This window comes from Charadrius vociferus, unplaced genomic scaffold (genome assembly GCF_000708025.1).
Source record: "Charadrius vociferus isolate BGI_N301 unplaced genomic scaffold, ASM70802v2 scaffold467, whole genome shotgun sequence".
NCBI classification, from domain to species: domain Eukaryota; kingdom Metazoa; phylum Chordata; class Aves; order Charadriiformes; family Charadriidae; genus Charadrius; species Charadrius vociferus.
In genome coordinates, this window is record NW_009649309.1 from 1,825,540 (window position 1) to 1,840,822 (window position 15,283).

General features: G+C 36.9%; 1 protein-coding gene across 6 annotated transcripts in view; it reads left to right on the forward strand.

Annotated features, from left to right (window-relative positions):
• PPP6R3 (protein phosphatase 6, regulatory subunit 3) overlaps nucleotides 1-15,283 on the forward strand; it is a 41,685-nt gene that overhangs the window by 17,690 nt on the left and 8,712 nt on the right. For 3 of the 6 annotated variants that reach the window (XM_009889372.1, XM_009889374.1, XM_009889373.1), the window contains 8 exons: nucleotides 1,877-1,963; nucleotides 5,661-5,758; nucleotides 7,880-7,934; nucleotides 8,658-8,788; nucleotides 9,984-10,102; nucleotides 11,583-11,736; nucleotides 13,430-13,536; nucleotides 14,443-14,593. In XM_009889372.1, the coding sequence (XP_009887674.1) occupies nucleotides 1,877-1,963; nucleotides 5,661-5,758; nucleotides 7,880-7,934; nucleotides 8,658-8,788; nucleotides 9,984-10,102; nucleotides 11,583-11,736; nucleotides 13,430-13,536; nucleotides 14,443-14,593 (902 nt within the window). The remainder of the gene's footprint in view (nucleotides 1-1,876; nucleotides 1,964-5,660; nucleotides 5,759-7,879; nucleotides 7,935-8,657; nucleotides 8,789-9,983; nucleotides 10,103-11,582; nucleotides 11,737-13,429; nucleotides 13,537-14,442; nucleotides 14,594-15,283) is intronic. The other 3 variants (XM_009889376.1, XM_009889377.1, XM_009889375.1) reach the window with 2 other exon arrangements.

A 15,283-nucleotide genomic window follows, 5' to 3' on the forward strand; every position in this document is an offset into this window, starting at 1 on the left:
GTGTTAGAAAGCGACTGGTCTGAACAGTGAGGATCTTAAGTAAAGAATTAATTGCTGGAATTTGCAGTGGTCTTTCCCACTTCCTTCCCTGGTATAATTCTTCTGTTTATTTATTAGGGGAGAGTAATGCTAGTTTCTTCTTTCAGGTTTATGCTTCAACTAGAGCAGCTGTCAGAAAACAACAGTAACTCATGTATCTTAGGCCTTATGTCCTGCTGGTTCCCAAAGGGAGAGCTTGGGGGAAAAGATGCTATGTCTAGCTAGGATTCCTGAGCTTGTTTCTGTTACAGCAGTAAGGGTAGGATTTCTACTGGGGATTAACTCATTAGTAGTAACTAAAACGAAATAAATAACTTCTTACTTGGTGTTGGGTGTTTTTTCCCCTCAACAAGTTGCAGTCGTAAAAGGAGTAGGTATATTACATTTTGAGAGGACAAGAGTTATCCATGTCGGGGGGGATGGCATCTAGGGCCGCTCAGGTTGTGCTATGGAATGCCATATAATTACCTTGAAGTGTGCATACTTTGCAAGAATATTTTCATAAATATACACTAAGCACTAATATTATGGACTTGCTCTGTTATTTGATATAACAGTTCTCCTCCAGACACAAGAAGCACAGAGATTATTTGGTGCATTACTATTCTTCCCTCTTATTGACAGTTTTAGTGTTGATAGGTCAGGTTTCCTTCAGAAGTTCACTTACTTAAAGTCAGGGTACTTCTAGTAATTGCAGTGCAGAGCTAGATGGTAGATGTGCAAGAATAGAGCACTCCCAATTTATTTTTTTTTAAATAAATGTTCTACTAACAGAGCAAAAAGCATAAAAGCACAATATACTTCAGGTAGCAACTTTCTTCATTTCTCTTGCACGTGTGCCCAGACTGTAGTATTGTCCTGTGATATTTGTGGGCGCATAGAAAGGTGTTGGTCTTGTATGAAGACTTGTATGTGTTTCAGTACTCCTTTTGTATAGACTTTTATTTTCTTCAAAAAAAAAAAAAGAATCTGTGAACCACCTGACTTCACTTGAGAATCTGTAATGTGGAGTTCTAGGAGTCTGTAGAATAATGCAATGTATTATAGTGCAGTATAAGCTTTGTCGTCTGTAGATTTGATTAATACTAATGATCCTTCATAGAGTACATCTTCAGGGTCAACTGTTGCTACTGTTAGTTTAGTTAATTGCTGTCCTAGCTAAAAGTACTGCTGGAGTGCTTTCTGATTGAACATGAGTACTTTCAAGAATATGTTGTTTATATAGCAGTGCCACTGAACAAACCATTCCCACTAGTTCTGTCAGATCATCAAAAAAAAAATCTCTTCTTTCAAGGGTAATGTTTAGAACAGCGGTTGCTGTGACAACAGCTCCATGTTTCTTTCTGCAAGTACACATTGGTTACAAATTTCTGAAGCTTAATTCTTTCACCTTTTTGTAAATACTGTAGATACCCAAGACAGTTTTCCTTTAATTCTTATATTTTATAGAGAGGAAAGGAGGAAGATCTCTGTTATATAATCTAGTGTTTTGGTGACTGTTTGGCTTATTTTGTGCAGTACAAAGACATGATGCAAGTTTTTGTCTCATTTTGTTTTAGATAACTGTCAGCTGTAGGACTGGCTTTTTTGTTAAACAGTCATTCTGAAGTAGTCAAAAGCTTTGGCTTTTTTGGGGTATCGAATACTCATATATGTGTTAATGCTATTGAAATGTTTCAGGGACTGGTTTATGGGGTATAGCAGTTGGGAAAACTAAAAAAAAATAAAAATAATTCAGTTTCTTGTTTTAATTTGAAACTGAAGATTCTGCCAGATAGTGTGAGTATACTTGAGTGTCTGTTATATACTATGCAGATGACTAAATTTCTTTGTATAGGTTACTACCTGCCACATTCATTCTTCCAGTGATGATGAAATTGACTTTAAAGAAACTGGCTTCTCACAGGATTCTTCTTTGCAGCAGGTAAGTTGAATTCTTTTAACAGCACAAGTGGCTCTTTCTGTAAAAACAAATAAGAAATTTTAAAAAAGCAGTGGAAATTGTATTTCTATCACAAGCAAATACAAATCTAGAAAGTTTAAAATAAAACTTAGACATGTGTGCATGCACACAACTGTGTTTTCTCAAACCCGGAGGTATGGTTTTTAACACAAATTGCAATATGTTGGTGTGCCTTCCAGCTTTTACTCTTTGATCATGCTGTGTATGCAGATCTGTACTCATTATGCCTAACAACACATTTTATATGCTAGCTGTCTGACAAGGTTGAACACAGTTCCTATGTTAACTATAGTTCTTACTAGATGTAGAAGTTTGAAATGGTGGCTTCTAATGGTATTTTCTGGGAAGAGTGAATTGCTATGAAAGCAAATACAGGTTTCTGTGTGGTTCTGCTTATAGATATTTTTTTTTTTCTTTTAAATGTTGAGCCCTATTTTGATGAGCAAATAAGGAGGACTGGCTATTTGTTGTTACCTGTTTTTAGTTTTTGGTAAAATGTCAAACTCTGCAGCTGTCACAACAATATAAATGAAGAGCTAAGTATGCTCCTGTGACAGGTGTATCTAGCAGCTCCAATGCTTTTAACTTTATACACCCTCAATACCTGGCAAATGTACATAGCCAAATCTTCCTCAACTAAATATCCAATGAACTTGGTAAGTTATTTTTAAACTCAGAATATGCTTTTGACAACTTACTGGTTTCATTTGGTTTAATGAAAAAAAAAAAATTAGAATATGTAGGGAATTTTCACATCAACCAGACCGAAAGCTTTAAGTCAAAGCTGTGTCCACCTTGAAGGTTTAATGCTTTCATAGCTGTCTAGTCAGTAGTCATAGTATTTAATATGGTTATGGTATTAGAGAACTCGTGATGAGTGATTGTGGGGAATGTTGGTGCCATTTTGATGAAGAATTATGGCATTTCTGTAATCATACTGTCCTACCTGCTATACTCATCTCTTAATTCTTTCACTGGTGGTGAAAGAGCAGCTGCCACACAGCAGAAGACTGCTGATAGATCCATTATATGGAAAACATTACTTATCTGGGTTATTGATGAAAATCTTCTGGCTCATACTAAGAGCTGCTTAGTAACTGCCTAGTCTAAGACTGGCTTTGACACTTTATGCATCTTCTATAGTTCTTACAATAAGTAACTGCTTATTAAGTTTGAATTGTGGGTGGTGGCTCAAGTTTTAAGAATCTGATTTATTTTGTTTTATTTTTTATCTTTATTGATTTTTTTTTTTTGTGCATGTAGGGTGCACCTGAATAAACACTTGATAAGTTGGGTGCTATCTGTAGCAGGTCCAGTGAGAAAGTATGATCTTCAAATATCTCTGCGCTTTTCATGCATCCCCTTAGTGACCAGCTGTGCCTAGGCAATCCTGGCAGTTCCAGATAGTTAATTTGGAGAAATGCAGATGGTCCAGTGCTGTTTCTTTCAAGTTTGTTTCAAGTTTCACCATTTTCTTAATATTTATTTTTTCCTAAGCTAAGCTAGTAAAATATACTTTCTAAAGTGGTCTTGTGAGGAAAGCATGATACTAGAGAAGATAATTGATGGGAAATGCATTGAAATTACTTAAAGCATTCTCTGTCTGCACAAATTCATTGATAAAGGCGTTTCTTTAGACATGTGCTATTCAAGACCAATAGAATACGCTATTCTGGACCAATAGTTAAAGGAGGAAACAGGAGCTAAACTTCCAAAACTAAAGTGAACACATTAGAAATTGGATAAGGGAGCAAAATGCTAAGGAACCTATTCATCTTTGGTTTATTTTTGTGAAATTAAACTTCTGCCTGTGCAGAATTACATTTGCTATGACTTCTTTCTTCTCACATCCAATTCTAGTTCAATACTGTCTTCTAATGAAGATCCTTTGTTCCAGAAGGGAAGGTTTCTTTTTTTTTTTCCCTCCATTTTCTCAGAAACACTTTTCATGTAAGTTTCTGAATAACACTTCAAAACTGACAGCTTTGAAAAGTTGTTCTGTTACCTAGTTCTGGGTTGTAAGATTTCTTGTACCAGCAGTATTTAATGTGCTGTCTTGCTGTGGCTCTGGAAACTTTTACTCCAGGGCAGCATTGTTGTTCTGTTCTCTACCAACTTGGTACCACTTTTTGTCTCTTAAGTATACTGAAAAATATATTAGACAAAGGGATAGAACTGTCTAGGGTCTGAGATACACTAGTAGTTTCTAACTGCATTTTATATACTTGGAGACAATTTTGATGTAGTGATAAGACTTCACACTAGTTTCCTAACTAGCTGATGCCATAAACATCATGTCTTAATTTTCTGTTTGTCCTGGTGGGTGGTGTTCTTAATGGTTGCACCTTTTGTAAAACAGAACAAGTCTGTTTAGTGAATTACCTTCATAGGAAGAAAAAAACCAAAGAAATTAATGTCTTTCAGTCACATGCACTTTTTAATATACATAGTAGTGAAAATACTTTACAGGAAACCAGTAACCAGTGTAAAGCAGAGTAATTATTTTATAGGGAGGACAGTCAGTAATTGATTTTCTGTCTACCTATGTAATGTTGATATATAATTGTGTTAGTATCTAATCCTGAAGTTTTTCAGAATTATCTGTCACATTTTAAAACTTAGGATCAAAATGTAAGAGTTCTTGCTTTGGCCTGTCTTAGCATAGTGACCCTACCAGTAACGAGGGTTTTTCAGATCCAATCCCAGTCCTGACACTGTCTTGCTCTGTAGCTCATCCTTCTATATCTCCTTTCTTTTTCCTCCAGTTTTCATAATGCCTTAATTCAACTTGCTTTTTTTGACCATTCTGTTGTTGTCTTTCCACATTCCCTTTGTTCAGCTTTACCACCTTCTTCAAAGGTTTTTGTCTCTATACTGTGGCCATTTAGCTACCTGGGCAGGAAACCAAGAGAGTTGATGGAACAGCTGTATTTCCTAGAATATTTTAGCATTGGCTGACTTTACTTATGGAAATAACACTATTAAAAGTCCCTAGAGAATGTGTGATAATTTAATTATAGTCCTGGGAAATAAGGGACAAAAACTATTGTTGTGGATAGGAGAAAATACCCTGATGTGTATGTACCCATCTGCTGGTGGTTAACACTGGCATCTTTATTAAAAAAAAAAAGTACAGTTGAGTCAGTGACACTGTGTTGCAATATAAAATGTTCAATAATTTCCTTCTAGATGTTGAATAGATGCTGCTGGTGTGTGTGCCTGAGACTACTATTTCTAGTGATAACTACATGATAAATACGCAACTGTGCTTTAGTATCTATATATAATGTACTTTTCTGGTTCTTACCATTTATAATTTCATGCTATTTTCAACAGAGCTTTTTCTTATATCCAATATACTGTGTTGTTTCACTGTTTCTTTGGGGTGCATTTGCAAAGGTGCCGATTAGCATGTGGTTAAACTAGAGATTTAACATTCTTATTAAAAGCTGCTATTAGACTGGCTTTCGAGTCAGTAAATGTAAGTAGGTGTGTAGTCATTGTTGCCATTTAAAATTCAAAGGTTAAGACAAATCCTTTTCCTGTCCTTTGTGTTTAGATTAGAGAGACTTTTATTTCTTTGGAGCAAAATGGGCAAGTAGGATGTAGAGTATTATTAGAATCATTATATCACTGTCGTTGGTCCTGGGGTTGCCAGGCCTTTTCTGATTATCAGATGCAACAAATGACGTCCAATTTTATTGACCAGTTTGGCTTCAACGATGAGAAGTTTGCTGATCAAGATGACATCGGCAAGTGAGTATAACATTATACTGGTTTTGACTATAATCTCGAGAGTTTCCTTTCTTATTGTGTATTTGGCTGTGTTTTTGCTGATGATAAATACAAGCCTTTACTGATGCGAGGCAGTTGCCAATCAGTCCTGTCTTTTTGTGCTGTCTGTGTGCATTGATAGAAGCCTCCTTGAACAGTTTACAGAGGAGAGCAACAGCTTATCTTCCAATTCTATTGTCCTGGTTGTGCCAACATGAGAATACAGTGCTTGTGAATAAATAACTAAATTATAACCCTACTTTTGAAAGCTATGTCTGTCCAATGACATGGCATTGTTGTGGGCACTCTCGCTTTCTCTGTGCCTCAAGGTGATTTTTGTTTTTTTGTTCCCTGCTGAATCTGTGTACCAGACCAGATGAAGTTTTTATGGAAGAGGTGATAGGAACAACATGTCTGTTAGTGTACTTTTCTGTAGGGTACAGTAAGGAAGGCCATTGTAAATCTACCTTTGTTTTCAGTGTCAAGGTAGTTAAGACTTGTTTCTACAAATAGGGTAAGTGATGAGAAAATAAAAACAATCTTGGTCAGGTAAAAAAAGCCCAACCAAACAAAAAAAAACCAACAAAAAAACCCAAAAAACAAAAAGACCCCCCACAAAAACTGATCTCTTTTGTCAGTTCTAAGTAAACTGGTGCCATAATGGGGAAAGGAAAGAATCGGGATTCTTGCTGAAAATGGACTTGTGCTTGATTTTTTTTAAAGAATTTATGGCTTGGGATGCAAGAACATGCAGATGAGTAAAAAGCATTAACCTGAAGATGGTTTCTACAAGGGTAAAATACAACAAAATGTCTCGGTGCTCTTCTGTAAGACGTGTTTTATAAGTGATGGTTGACTGAAGCTTGCATCTAAGAAGCATTGCTGTCTTTTTACACCACGTAATCTGCTGGGATTATAGTTTAAAATATGATGGGAGAGGAAGCAATTTAGGATACTCTAACTTTGTTAGAAGCAAGTGGATTTTGGCAAGAATAGGAGTTGGAATTCCTTTATATGCCTTTAGCAGTATATGGTCTTGGTGGAAGGAAGATGACTGCTTGTGCAAGCAGATCTCTTGAGATTTGTGATAGGTGTAGTGATGATGTACTCATGAGTTGAATTAAGCTGTATATGAAGTTACTTTAAAGTTATGTCTTTTATGCCAGAATCAATTACAGCTTAAATTACTGGCTCATTGTTGTGCAGGAATGCAGATGATAAGATGCACAGTAATTCAGTCACACTTAAAACTTATGTTTCTTTAGACCACTTACCTTGTTCCCTACTTTGTAATGCAGTGAGGATTAGAGGAAGAGTAGTATTTGCTCTGCTGAATGCACTGCTATATGTGGCTAGAGAAAGAATAGATTGACTCTTCTGAGAGTCTGGTGGTATTCCCCATCTCTTCCTACTGTTTCTTTTTGCTTCCCCTACAGATTTAGTTTGCCTAATACTATTTTTAGTCTTAAGATAGGTTTATAATTACTTTAGTGACACTGCTCAATAGCTTATTATCTGAAGATATGCAAGGCCTAATAAATATTTAGTGTTTCGTTTGGGAAAAAACTTTAATAATTGGTTAAAGACATTCATTTTTATTTTAGGAAACAGAAGGTGATATTGCATTTTTCCCTTTCTCTACTCCTGTTGAGAAGGTCCTTTCATAAAGTGGGGCAATCAGTTAGAAGGTATAAGAACTGCTAACTCATATCTTTGCAGTATTTCAAGATGTATTATGTTATACCATAGTCAGATTAGGCGTTCTTTAGGCTTACTTTTTTTTCCAGTGCGTAACACTACAGCATTTGAGTTTTCTATATATCATTTCAGTTACACTTGCTTAGGCTTGTTGCATCTTCACAGCTAACTAAAGAGTAGAGACAACATTGTTTTGTATTTTTGTCTAAAATGTTTCATAGTTAGAAAAATCACATGAATGCCAAGCCTCCTTAATGTGGAATTTGACTGTTTTATGTTGGAAACTACTTTGTCTTTAATTTTATATTGTTAGATTATTGGAAAATGAGAAACCCAAGAGAAATGAAGTGTCTTAATGTCATAATACAACATCTTGTTTTATTGCATACATCTGCTTTTTTGTAGTGTTTCTTTTGATCGGGTCTCAGACATCAACTTTACCCTCAATACGAATGAAAGTGTAAGTATATGTTCCTGTACTGTCAGAAAAATTACTGTCTCTTAAACTTCGGTGCAAGCTCAAAGTTTTGGTGGTAGTTATATTTATTCCTTTGATGTGTAATCTTTGGAAAATAATTACCCTACCTTGTTTCTGTATCATGAGATTTTCTAATTGGAAGACGCTATTATTCTTTGTGATCAGTATTAAACAGAATTGTTTCTAATTTGTATGGCCAGGTTCAAGAACAGGCTTGGATCTGATTTGTGCGTATTGCACACTTGTGTTTTATGGGTAGAAGCTATTTCAGTTGTCCAGTGAGATTGTGGTGACAGAAAAGTAAGGACACACTTTAACCCTAGATATTATTTGTCAGTTGGTCTGAAACAAACCCCATTATAGAAAATAAGCTGGAGTACTTGGTGGTCTTGGTTGTCTGAAAAGCTCTTCAATGTCATTCCTGCATACCGTTCTTAAACTTGATGGAAACTCCTAGCTGTTCTTGATGGTCCACTCAACTTGTTAGTAGCGGCGTAAAACAAGTACCACTCAATATTTTCTTGACAAGCTGTAAGTTGTATAGGCATTAGGGTTTGCTGCTGCTTTTAGAGAAATGTGTTTTTTTTTTTTCCCCCCCACTAGTTTAAGATTCTCTTCAGAATAGTCATATATTTCCAAAATGTTTACTAATGTAAGTAGAATGATTAATCGTAAATACAGTTTTTACACTTTTGCTGTGTTTAGGGCAATATAGCCTTGTTTGAGGCATGCTGTAAGGAGCGGATACAGCAGTTTGATGATGGTGGCTCTGATGAGGAAGACATTTGGGAAGAAAAACATATTGCGTTTACACCAGAGTCCCAGAGGCGTTCTAGGTAAGAAATGCGGTTTTCATCCAAATAGCAGTATAGTGAGCCCTTGATACTGAGCATGTCTTTTGGTTCAGGCTGACTGTTAGCGCAGGCTGTGCAGTGTAACTAGCTATTTCCATTCTGTGGAGAAATCAGTAGAAGGATGGCTCTAGTGTCTGTCTTCCAGTCATAATTTGCAGAAGATTGCAACAGCTGCCCTACCTACTCAGTTCTTTCTGCACTTTAGCTTTTGTAGCTTGGTTTTTTCCTGCTGTTTATTCTTTCCCACTACTTTTAAACCTACTCAGCCATTCTTGCCTTGGACAAGGCATTCCAGTTCCACACTTCTGTAGACCTTGCTGTCCTCTCTACGGTACCAGTGTGGTTATGGACAAAACTGCATAGGAAGTTGCATTGAGGGGAAAGAGCATCTGGTCCCCAAAACTCAGGGCTGTGCAGCCTCCCTTGATATCTACTGAATTTTGTCCTAGGGTAGTCCTTTTTCTTTTTTTTTTTTTCTGACCTTCTTGTGGCTTGAATCACAAATGTAAACTCTTCTTCCCTTGCAATCTTCAAAACGCATGTTGCTAATACCTTCTGTACAAAATCAATTATTTTCTCTGATGGTGTTTTGGTTACTTAATGTGATGTGTTTCAGGGACATCTTTTACCTTCTCACCTTACCTTGCTTTTTATGTTAGTTGCAATCACCAGGAAGGCAGAGATGTCTATAGCGTTTAAAATATGTATGTATGTAAAGAAGATGGACTGGAATACAGATGGGAAGATTTTAAGCTAGATTTGTTCGATCTGTTGTTAGATTTTAAAATCAAGTTATATCTTGTTAGATTGTTGTTGAAGAGTTTTTTGTATTTCAGTGACCAAATAGACTGACTGTCTCTGTACACAGATCGGATTCCTTACTTTCCTTTTCTGCTCCCTGTAGCATGGCAGGTGTAAACCCAATTTTTTATCTTCTACTTGCAAATGGTGGGGAAAAAAGATAGCCTTTTTACAAGAGGTGAAAGAGAAAAACCTTAAACCTGGGGTTTTTTTGAGAGACAGAAATGAGGGGAATATTAACAGCTAACAAATACCTCTGTTAATCTATCAGAAATGATAGCTGTTGCAATTCTCCTTAGCCTCAAACTCCAGTATTTCATTGTGCCAAGGGTCTGATACTAAACACAGAATGTAAACTATCGCTTTGTATTTTAAGTTCGGGCAGCACAGACAGTGAAGAAAGTACAGATTCTGAAGAAGAGGATGGAACAAAACAAGACTTGTTTGAATCACACACCAATGCAGAGGACAAAATGGAAGTAGACTTAAGTGAACGTACGTAGCTTTTCTCCCAGCTACTTTGAATTACAGGGAAGTGGTAGATTTAGCAGTCTTTTGTAGGTGTTTTCCTCATTTACCATTTTTATTCCAACTATCTTAATAAAGTAGTCTTTCCCACTGTAAAGACTGCTTGCAACAGTGCATGCAAATGTTGGGAAATTTGAGTTCCTTACGTGTTTTGAGTCGAGTTACTTAGTTTGTTTAAAATTCATGTTTCTAGTCTTCAAGAGGCAAAAAAGGAGGAGTCATCAGAAAGGGAAGGATGAAGTGTAATCACTTATGTCTTGAATGCCTGTAAAACTAATAGGTTGTTAATCTCCAAACCTAAAATATAGTTATTCTTACTGGAAGCCTTTCAGACAAACTTTTCATCTAACAATGCTCTTCTAAAAGACTTCCTACAGAAGCAAAGTGAATTTGCGTTGGTCTGGTTTCATGTGTAAATGGAAGATGCACATCAGTAGACTCTTATGTGGAAACTTAACTGATGTAATAGGTTTAAAAATTTTCACATTCAAGTCACGGTAGACTAAACTGGCTTTAGTTAAAATGGCAATATCTGTAGGTAAAAGCCCAGGGCAATATCTGTAGGTAAAAGCCCAGGGCAATATCTGTAGGTAAAAGCCCAGTGTTTATCTAGACTGTAAGGAATTAAATTAAAATAGAAGGGAAAGTTAAGGGTTTTCTTTTCTTAGATTGATGTCATTGGCATCTGTGTGTCAAGTTTTGATCCATGTGGGCTCCTCCCATATCTGCCTGGGATGGAGTTTCTAATTGCTTGTCAGAGCTTCCATTTTAGCCTGGTTTTTTTTGTATGTAAGTGTTAATGGAAAACATGTTTCCCTTGGGTAGATGAAGTATTTTGAATTCACCTACCCTAAATTAGATGCTGTTAAGTCACAGTTGCTCCAAAATTTAAAATAGCAATAAATATTTTAAGTTGTAAAAAGCCTTTAACTTTTCTGAAACTTAGCGGTTGTGTTAGTGCATGAGAAGTTTAGAGATGGCCTATACCTAAGTTGACGTGCTCGTTTTCTATGTTCAGGAAAACGTGCATAGGAAACTGAAAAGGGGATGGAAGCTGTTAAGATTTTTTTTTTTTATTTCTATTATAGAAATAAGATCTGAAAAATGATAACAAGTGTTGGTGCTAGTTTAAAGAATAAAGTGGGATTATAGTTGTGATAGTATGGCTTACTGTGTTTGTTCTTCAGATAAGCAATATCAATTTCTAGCAAAATACTCTGAGTTACTGTTTTTAAAACTCTGCCTTACTAGCAGAATTTCCCTTTTAGGCAACGCATTTTTTTTTTTAACAGTATATGGAGGATCCTTCTGCATGCACTTTAAAGTCTGGTTATGGATTTTGATGCTCCTTTTGGCATGTATATATAGAGAAGCAGTGCGTTCAGGCATATGTGCACTCATTCTTTGCTTAAATTTGTTCCTAAAGATCTTGTTGATGATTTTTCAGCACCAAACTGGTCAGCTAACTTTGATGTACCCATGGAGACTGCACATGGTGCCAATCTGGATTCTGTTGGGTCTGCTGTGTGGAGTACAGAAGAACCTATGTCAGCAAAAGAAACTGGCTGGGCTTCCTTTTCAGAGTTCACGTCCTCTTTGAGGTAAGAACGTTAGTGATTCAGGATAAGTTCTTCACTAATAAATGTAATGGCAGCTGCCACTTGGTTTCCTTGGGATGTCCATCTCTACCCAAGCCTGTGTTGGTAGTGTTCTGGTGGAATAGAAGGTGTGTAGTGAATGTGTTCTAACAGCATGTCTATGTATGATCTAACTCATAGCAGGCTTTTGTAGGATGCATGGATCCTGTTGTATCATTGCTTTAGAGGGTTTTTAAAGAATATTTGGGTCCTTTAATATTGGTCTTGGACCAGAATTTGGGCTGTGATATTTTCTTTTTTTGTGTAGACTGAAGCCGGTGAAGGGCTGAACATGGAAGTGTTGAACGTAAAGGTCATAAAATGTCTATGATGATTCTGTTTTATGGATGTTGTAAAGTAAATAGGGTTTTTGTGGGTTGTGGTGGTGTGGGTTTGTTGGTTGTTTTTTTTTTTTAACTTGCATGGTTATGCAGTTGTGATATGTAGGTTAAGCAGTTCTGCACTATTTTGGGAATGCCCGAGATACACTTCCCTTTCTTGGCTTGAACTCTACTTAAAAAAAGGAAGAAAAAAAAAAAAAAAAAAAAAAAACAAACTGAAGTCCTTGTTGTGGTTTGGCCCCAGCCAGGAACAAAGAACCACGCGGCTGCTCATGCAACTCCCACAGCCGTGGGCAGAATCAGAAGGAATAAGGCAGAAACTCGTGGGTTGAGGTAAAAGTAGTTTAACAAAACAGCAAAAGCAAGAGAAAACAATAACAATACCACTGGCAAAGGAATATACGGACACGATTACAGTGCAGCACGATTACAGTGCCGCTGCTCCCCCCCGACTGGCCCCGGACAGCTGCAGCCCCCTCCAAGCCTCGACTTCCTGCCCCTCCCCCGGCTTTCTCCCTCCTCCAAACCTGGGCATGAGTCACATGGCATGGAATACCTGTGTCCCGTGCTGGCTCCTTGGGAAAATTAACCCCATCCCTGCTGGAACCAGGACAGTGCTCTGTAGGTACCTAATTATAGAGATGTAAATTTCAAGTTGCCAAATACTAACAATCAAGAACTGATTCCTTTTCCAGTCTGAAGACTCTTCCTTTTATACATCTGGTTCTCAATTGTCTGTCTGGGCATTAAACAGCTATGATATAAAAGTAGAATTTTTTCCAACATAAAACAGTGTAGTTTTTCATGCTTGAGGCAGGTAAGTCGATAACAGAATTATGGATTTAGAAAATGAAGACTTGGAGTTGCTACATCAGTGGATAGAAAGGACATTATTCTGTAAGTGGTGAGAAGTATTTCAAGCGGTCAAACCTTGTCTTTTGAGTTCCTTCAGAATGCAAAACTTGTAGCTATACTGTATATAAGATTCAGTAGTCTGTAATGGATGATGACTGCATTGGCGGTCTTAGCAGAGAGCCATCTTTCAAGTTGCAAATAGTGCCTTTAGAAAGTCAATTAAAAATATTAGAAACACTACAAGGAGCCAGTAATACTTGTATGCCTTGCTTACCAGGGACATGTCCACTACTACTTGTAATCAGTGTTCTCAAGACTCCTACAAACAAGCTTGCTGTCATTCAGTTTCAGTAGAGTTCTAGGCCTCATGGCTTTAATGTAGAATTAAAAATACTATTTTAAGAACACTTCATCTTGCTATTGAGAAATGTTTCTAAAGTTTTTTTCCTTTGTATTTGAAGCTCAAAAGATTCCGTAAGAAGTAATTCTCCTGTGGAAATGGAAACAAACACAGACCCGGTTGATCCCCTGAGTGCGAACGTAACTGCTCTTGCAACACAGCTAGAGAGTAAGTACGCTGCATTCAGAAATGCAAACAGATTGATTTTAAGAGTTGTACCCAAGAAAGATCTTCCTGAACTTGAAAATTTAGGTTTCCAGAGACTTCTCATCTGTCTCTGCTGCTTTTCTGCCTGATAATAAAAATGACTTGTCAAAGAATTTCTGAACTACTTAATTTCATAATTAAAACAGGATTCAGTGTTACTGTTGCCTGCACATCAGGAACAGAAAAGCATTACAGAGAAACTAAATGTGTTCTGTTAGAGAATCCTCACCCCTGTCAGTACTTAGTTGACTTGATGCCCGTGAAGAGTGGTAGTCTCTTCCTATCTGGCAGTAGTCCAATACCCTCAACATGTTCAGATACTCATTCATGAATGAGCTTCCTACTCATTCATTTCCAAGTCACCTTCATTATGCATGCAATAATTCTTTCTTGTACATGTATGAACTGGTTAAAGGCCAAACATGTGCCAATTAGCTTTTTCTATATGTTGTTACCAGACAGAGCAAGAAGTGCAGATGAGAACTCCAGGGAGACTGGACTTCCCAAAAGCTTGTCTGTACTTGGAAAATTACTGTCAAATTTGTACTCTGTGGGTTTGTGTAAAGAATTTGACTGTACAGAAAAGTAATACATCACTATAATCCTACTAAAGCCTTGTTCAGGCAAACCTGTTGCATTGTCAATCTAAATCACTAAGAGGCTTGAAAAAATAAAATATCTGTAAGAAGTACTTATGTTCTATATATGTGTATAGTGAGGGTTGCAGAAAGGTGACCTCCTCTGTACGAAAGAATTCAAGAAGTGTACAAAACTGCAAAAATATCATCCTGGTCATGTTGGCTTGTATGCTAGCTCATGAAATAGAAACATAACCAGCTGTGTACTAAATTACTTTTATATATCTAGCCCCAGGAAGCATTGCTATGGAGGCCAGTTCAGATGGAGAGGATGATGTAGAAAATGCAGACAAGGTAACTGAAACAGTAATGAACGGCAGCATGAGGGAGACACTGAGCCTTACTGTAGATGCTAAAACTGAAACAGCTGTTTTCAAGAGGTAAGAATATCTACTGTTTTCCCACCGTTGTAAAATAAGCACTGTTAATGGAACATTACGGGTCATCAGAAAGAGTTCTTTGCAAGTGATAATTCATGAGACTTTAACTAGAAACCTTCTTCCACAGTAGTTGTTTTGAAATTTTACTTTCAGTTAGTTGCTATAACATAGGACTTTCCCTATCCAGCCTTAATATCAGTGGAAGATTATTGGTGGAAGACTGACTCAGTAAGTTTTAATCCTGATGCACGTTATGGTGCATTTTTTTATGCAGTTAATTGCATGTCAAAGCTAAGCTTTTTAAATTTTCCACAGAACTATTAGATTTTGATTGGAATTCCATCCCTCTCATCCAGGAGGATGGAGGACAGAAGATGAAGGCCAGCTGGTCACTGCTCTTGAGATTAACTTATGAGATGTTTGGGGTGGTCACTTCTGGTAGTATGGATGATGGTGTCAAATCTGTTCTGGACTACAGGTGCACATAGAATTCTAGAATAACCAGTAGAACAACCCCCTTAATTTTGATATCTTCTGATACAAAGTGTTTGATTCAGGAATAACTGTCTTACAGTATGGTTATACTCTGTATTATATATATCAACAATGTGATCTTTCGTCTACTTGAGATCTTGTTTACTAAGACCTTGTGATCTTAGATTTAATGATCAGGTGGTTTTTATTTAGTAT